The sequence below is a fragment of the Lagopus muta genome, chromosome 1 (genome assembly GCF_023343835.1).
Source record: "Lagopus muta isolate bLagMut1 chromosome 1, bLagMut1 primary, whole genome shotgun sequence".
Classification (NCBI taxonomy): domain Eukaryota; kingdom Metazoa; phylum Chordata; class Aves; order Galliformes; family Phasianidae; genus Lagopus; species Lagopus muta.
In genome coordinates this window covers 69,787,819-69,795,127 of record NC_064433.1, presented here as the reverse complement: position 1 = coordinate 69,795,127, position 7,309 = coordinate 69,787,819, and the positions used below count along the sequence as shown (strand labels likewise).

General features: G+C 40.3%; 1 protein-coding gene across 3 annotated transcripts in view; it reads right to left on the bottom strand.

The window, feature by feature from the left end:
* Positions 1–5,800: 5,800 nt before the first annotated feature.
* The window catches only part of FBLN1 (fibulin 1), an 83,835-nt gene continuing 82,326 nt past the window's right edge, over positions 5,801–7,309 (bottom strand). For all 3 annotated transcript variants that reach the window (XM_048929913.1, XM_048929900.1, XM_048929907.1), the window contains exon 17: positions 5,801–6,974. In XM_048929913.1, the coding sequence (XP_048785870.1) occupies positions 6,835–6,974 (140 nt within the window). In that variant the 3' untranslated portion in view covers positions 5,801–6,834. The remainder of the gene's footprint in view (positions 6,975–7,309) is intronic.

Here is a 7,309-nt window from a genome sequence, read left to right as displayed (position 1 = left end):
AGAAAGAGATCTGGAAGCAGCAGGAAGAAAGTGTATTTATATCTCCATATGAATGTATTATTTTGCATAATATTCCTGTCTTCATCTGTGGAGCAAATTCAGAGAATCAGAATTATAGAATGGCCTGGGTTGAAAAGGACCACAGTGATCATGTAATTTTAACCCCCTTGCTATGTGCAGGGTCGCCAACCACCAGACCAGGCTGCCCAGCCTGGCCTTGAATGCCTACAGGGATGGGCATCCACAGCCTCCTTGGGCAACCTGTTCCAGTGTGTCACCACCCCCTGAGTGAAAAACTTTCTCCTAATATCCAACCTAAACCTTTCCAGTCTTAGTTAAAAACCATTCCCCCTTCTCCTATCACTAACAACCCATACAAACAGTCAATTCTGGTCCCAGCATTTTCTCTGGAATCTGCCCATACAGACATGCTCCCAGGGCTGCATGCAGGGGTTTTAGCTGGACCCTGTGACACACTGTGGACGAAGCATGGTGCACTCAAAAACATTGTTTGCCACAAATCTGGAAGCTCAGTGATTCCCTCTGTGGCCTGTCTTCCAACAGAGAGTGACAAAGTAACATCCCAAATGGGAAAACCCTACAGAAAAGGGCTTCTGAATCTTCTCTGTTGCCCCACATTGGCTATTCCACCTTAAAAGGAAGAAGTATGTTGATTTAATTGTTAGGAAAAAAAAAAAAAAAGAAGAGAGAGAGTGGGCATCAACTGTCTGATGTAGGTGTCCATCCTGGCATAATCTGGAAATGCCACAATAAAATCTTTGGGGTATGAAACCAAGATGTGCCTCTGGCTATCTACCAGGATCCCAGGGTGGGTTGTCTTTCTGCAGCTCTTCAAGGTCTCTCCCGTGGGTCTGGTGGACATGTTTAACTCCAATTGCTTAGTTTCAAGTAAACGCTCAGACAGTGATAGAAGAAAAAGTAGAGTGGGGAGTAAGAATAAGAAAAGGGAGAAGAGAGTACACTAAATTGAAAGGGTTGGAGAAGATGAAATAGGATAAGGTGAAAGCAAAAAAGGGGCTTATTACAGAACAGATAGTGCATTATTAGCCCCAGCAGGAATGAAAAATCTTTCATCAGATCAATGATTTTGGAGACTTGGTGGGTGTACTTTATGTCTCTCTTGTCTGGGAGCAGCAATTTCTACACAGCCTCACACCTCCTGCGCTCACCGCAGGCAGCAGGGAACAAAGACACTCAGAAACGATCCTGGGAACGGCTGTGGAATTCCGTGCAGTCGCGGAGCAGAGGAGCGCTCAGCGCCCGGCCGCACGGGTAATTTGAGGAAAGAGCCTCCACAGGCACGCGGTGAGGCCCAGCAGCCTGGCCATGGCGGGCAGGGCCAGAGGTGCAGAGGGCAGCGAGGGTGTGGTAGGCCTGCGTGTGTGTCAGAAACCTCAGGCAGAGCCGGGGCGTGAGGCATTAAATCAAGCTCTGGGCCCTTCTGGAAAAAGCAGCATTTGTTCACTGGCTAAGCGCGCGCCGGCCAACCAGAAGTGGCTCTGGCATTATTATCAAAACTGTGCTCACTTCAGGCTCAGCCAAGACAGAACAATCAAGCGCTGTTTGCGAGGGCGACTGACTGCAGCCCTTGGAACGAGCGTCTGGAGGAGTCCTCAGCTGACATCTTTTAAAGATCCAGCAGAAATCCCGGCGGACGGAAAGAGCGATTTTCTTTTTTCCCTTTCAGACGGAATGGCCTATTCCACAAATCAAGAGGAGTACGTTTAATTAGCTCTGACTGCGTCTTAAACCTGCTGAAAAACAAAAACAGATCTGCAGCCAATGGACCCAAACTTGAACCTTGCTATTGAAAACACCTTTCAAAGGGGTACACATAGTAGCAAGACAGTAGGTATGCCTGCAGATAAGAAATTGCAGAATGCTCTATAAGCAGATTTTTATTTCTTTTTTTAATAAAATATTATACATTTTGATTCTCCTGAATTCCAGTAACGTTGTTTCAAATTCACTTAGAATCATATAATGGAGTCATATAATGGCTTATGTTAGAGGGGATCTTAAATATCATCTAGTTCCATCCCCACTACTATGGCAAGATTGCCAGTGCTAAATCAGGCTGCCCAAGATCCATCCATCCATTCTGGCCTCGAACGCTTCCACGAATGCAGCATCCACAACTTCTCTGGGCAACCTGTTCCAGTGCCTCACCACTCTGCGTGAAAAATTTCTTCTTGACATCTAACCTAAATCTCCCCTCTTAATTTCCAGCCATTTCTTCTTGTCCTATCTGTATCAGATCATATAAAAAGATAGTCCCGCTCCTGCCTGTAAGCTTCCTTCAAGCACTTGAAGGCTGCAATGAGATCTTTTCAAACCATTCTCTTCTCCAGTCTGAACAAACACAACTCCTTCAATGTTTCTTCAAAAAGAGAGGTGCTCCAGTTCATGGATCATCCTCATGGCCCTCCTCTGGACCACTCTCCAACAACTCTGCATCCTTCCTGTACTGGGGGCTCCAGGCCTGGACACAGTACTCCAATGGGGCCTGACAAGGGCAGAGTAGAGGGAGACAATCATCTCTCTCTTCCTTCTGGCCACTTCTCTTTTGATGCAATCCAGCATACTTTTGGCCTTCTGTGCTGTAAGCACACACTGCTGACTCATGTTCAACTTCTCGTCCATCAGGACCCCAAGGTCCTTCTGCACAGGGCTGATCTCAATGAGTTCAACACTGGTTGACATAAATTAGCTGGTATAACCAGTGCAGAAATAAGAGTTAATAATATAGAAAATTATTGTGAAAATTCATTGTGATTGTGTTTGTTTGTTTTTTTTTCCTATATCTTCTTCAGTTAACTTTTTTTTTTTCCTAAAAAATTCTTAGGATACTGTTTGTAAGAATAGCAGGAATAATGGGAAAGTTTTGATAATGATAATGAATGGTACATTGCAAGCAAACAAGGCTAAGGATAGATGAAGAATTTAGTTTTGGGGGTTCACAGTGAATCAAGGTAGTGGACTTCTATGATGGAGCATTGGCATTGGTGGACAAAGAAAGAGCACCTGATGTCATCTATCTGGACTTGTGCAAGGCCTTTGACACGGCTCTGCACCATATCCTTATCTCTGAATTGGAGAGAGATTGATTGAAAGGCTGGACTGAGAGGTGGATAAAGAATAGGTTAGATGGCTGTAGGCAGAGGGCTGTTGTCAATGGCTCTATGTCCAGGTGGAGGCCAGTCACAAGTGGTGTCCCTTAGGGGTCAGTCTTGGAGCTGGTACTCTTCAACATCTTTATCAATGACGTGGACATTGGGATTGAGTGTACCCTCAGCAGGTTTGCTGATGACACCAAGCTGAGCAGCGCACTTGGCTTGGTGGCCTGTCTTCAGAACTAGACGTGAACTGAACAGACATCAACCTGCTCAGAAGTCAGCTTGCACCAAGTTTTTCACTCCACCCTGCCTCGCACAAGGTAAGCTCTCTCACAGGGGATTTCACGTGGGTCATGTTTGCAGCACTGATTGACTGCATTTGTTCAGTCACTGAAGCAGTCCTGAACAGGATAGACAAAATGGATGCTATAATATTTTTCATGTGCATAGTGTGATTTTGTGGTTGAGACAGAAACACATTAATGGTGCACAATCTCTAAATAACATACATATTCACAGTGATGACAAGCTATTTGCCACGCTGCATCATTACAGTCAGTCACCATTGGCTTCCAAGTGTTACCACACATTGCAGTTAAGAAAGTTAACCTGGAATGACACACAGCATTTCTCTCAAATCACAAAACATCTTTTGTCATCACTGCAACAGCTATCATACATGGAACATACTCATCTGGGCAATATTATGAAGCGTTTGCTCTTTATTTCTATTGTCCTTGGCTTCAAAGCCATTTGTAAAAGTAGTAGCTGTGCTACAATTACATATACTATGTTATTTTGTCTTCCCTGCCTGCTAATAAATTACAGATGCATCAAGAAGTGCTTTTTTAACTGATGAAGTAAAAAGTAGACTGGCTTATCAGCAAAATGATCTGAAATATTCCTGTTCTGTTATTCATCATTTTATTTATTTGAATAAGACTAAGGCTACAGCCCTGCTTGCTCAGGGACAGCTCTGTACACTGCATAATTTTTCAGCCAAACCTAATCCCCCTAGAAATAACTCAGAAATATCTGTACTTGTTTGTTGTTATTACTCATTCTTTTAGTGGTGTACGCTTATTTTTCTGGGGCATGTGACATCATTCAGTGTGTGAGTCTTAAAAAGCAGACCAATAAACAGTTGGAAGTGTGTACTTACTCTTTTCTTTTCTGCTAAATGCTCATTTACATGTGATTCTCAGTGTCCCCAGGATTAAAATGTATTTAATCAATCCAAATGGAGCCAAGCAAAAGAAAAGCCCTTGAAGTAAGGGGATCTCAGTGACTACTTCTAAGCATGTTCTTCTACTTGAACAGTTCTAATGATTTTCCAATAAAAATAGAAATGGGTTTATTTTGTCCCATTTATAACAAATTATAGTTTATTGCAACAAGTTTAGAAGACACAAATGCTTAATTTATCCTATGGAATCTTCCAGATATTCCATGCTGGTCTACTAAAAGTTAGGACGTGTCAAAGTGACCACAGCACTAAGCACTCACTCCACTTTTGATTATACACAGAACAAAATTGTCCACTGGATTAACATTCTCATATGACAGCAAAACTATTTGAAAAGCTGGCTGCAAATCTATAAATGTTATTTGGGACACTGTAGGAAAACAGTTTTCCAAGAAGTAGCGTCAATCCTTTTTCTACCCTATTTTTACTCAAAAATGCAGAGAGAAGAAAGGGAGAGGTGCATGTAGCTGTGTGGTTTCTCCTTTACAAAAATAAGTGTGTAAATTTGATTGTTCATCAGATTGATCCTAAAATTAGATTTCTGCTGTCCCAAATTTCTTTCCACTGCAAGTAAATACCACGTACAGAGGAAATAAAGGAAATAAAATTACAGTTTAGAAAATTAGATGGAAAGAGTTTTTGTGTTTTTGGTACTAAAGGCTACTTAGTTCCTTACTCTGGCAAGAAAAAACTTGACAACATAGCTGGAGTCTTCTATCCTCTTTTTCTTGGAGCAGAAGATAATAAAACATTTTTTTATTTCCAATCGAAATCAGAATTACCTATGCTGGTAATCACTGAAATCAACTCTCACAATTTGGAGTTTTCCAAAATCCCCTTAAGGTAGCTAAATGATAAACACTGCAAATATATCTGCTACAAATATGTCTGTTTCACAGCATTTTGCTACTCAAATATAATAACGATTTAGTGAAGTTGGACTGTAGAGGCAGCCACTGAAAATACTTACAATATATTCAGCTGAAGTCATCCTAAAAAGCAGGTTTGGTATGGGGCTGAGATTCTCTATAAAGGCAGGGAGAGAACCAAACACTGCCGAGAGGGTGACCTTTACTCGACACATATTTATGAAAATGTGTTATCATAGAATCTGAATTTATAGAATGAGACAGCTGCAGGCAGAGAACTTTCCCTACCATGGAGAACTGCACAAAAGCTTCTGTATGTTCACAGTAAAGTCGCTGTGGTCATTTATTTGCAGTAGATCAGAGTGGACTCTTCTAGTTTAACTTAAAAGATCATTCAGCTCAATAGAATGATTCCCTTTAGCTTGAGGGGCTTTTGTATAAAGAGGCAAATGCATAATATACACATATAATTAATTTCCTTACTGGGTATGTATTTTTGTATATTATACTGTTATTCTGGTGAATGGAAACCATAGCACACTTCTGAGTATTTCCCATTTGACTTTATTTTTTCGTATCTTAACAAATGTGACAAATGAAACATGGAGCTAGTTATATTCTGTTCTGTAATAAAAACGATACATTACTTTGATCCCAAAAAATTACATTAAAAATCCATTTATTTATGTACGTTTCATTGTATTAGTACATATGCCTTGATTTGGTGCATAGGAGGTGTATAGTTTAACATGCTGATCTGAATACCGATTTTAAAAAGGTGTCAAGATAGACAGGAGTTACAGGTTTGAGTTTCCATGTATTGCTGAGCACAGATGAGACTGGAATTTAAGCAATATTCATTACCTTCGTAATGAATAATTTCACTGAGAGGTATTTGTTTAATTAGAATCAAACATAACTTTACAATCAAATAACAAGTAACAAAAAAAGTAATTTTTTAATATGTGCAATAGCTTGTTAGTCTCCTACTATTTCTAATTCTTTTTGTACTTTCTCTTGTAATCATACCCGAATACGTAGATTAAACATTTCAGAAATGATTAGTAATTTGGGGTGTCCATTCAGAATTACTCTACTGGAGCCCAAAAGTGAATATTTTTACACTTTCTGACAGTCTAACTCCTCCAAAGTAATTTATGTGGAGCTGAAATAACTAATCCTTACCGAATTTCTTCCATCCAAAGATACCATATATTCATCCCAGTGAACTCTGATACGTAGTTTGTTCCACATCCTCGGTCGCTCTGGTTATCAGGCCAAGGAGCAATAGTTAAGTCTGCATAAACATTTATAAATGTCTTAAATTTCACTAGGCAGCTGAGCACTTTCACACACTACTTATTTATACACACAACTAAATCAGCTCACTTAATTTGCCCCACTCTATGTCTAATCACCGTAACAGCTTGTTATTTTGCTTAAACCAAGAAACAAATATTTAAAAATACAACAACAACAGCAAAAACCTCTACTGGGTTTTACGAACAAGTATATGACATAGTAGTTTGTTGTAATGACTTAGGTTGGAGCAGCTTGCTTGTCTGGGACCTTAAAAGCTCTCTCAGAACCAGTACTCGGAGACGAAGATGTGAACGTTGACAATGTTACGATGAGATACCACTCCACCCATGACATAGTTCATCTCCAGTTTCAGGATGGCATGGAAAGGTCCAACAATGGGTCTCACTTGGCGCACCACACCTGTTGGGACAGAGAGAGGTTGCTGAGATTAACGGGAATCGAATGGGCTTTTATGAGTTATAGAACCTGCTTTGTTCCTGCAAGAGAAAAGCTCCCCTTCATTTTCGATATAGCCGAAAGAAAGTTACCAACAGGATCAGTAAATAGTTTTCAAGAAAGCTTGCAATGTAAGAATAAAATAAAAAGTTTTGTTCAAAATACCTTGCAAAAGGTTCAGAAATAGCACTAAAATGCTGCTAATGGCAGTGTTCTGAAATTAGCTTAAATTTTATTCTTTATTCAGAGACAAAGTCTGCATAAGCAAGAAAAAACTCAAGTTGGACTCTGTTGAAAAC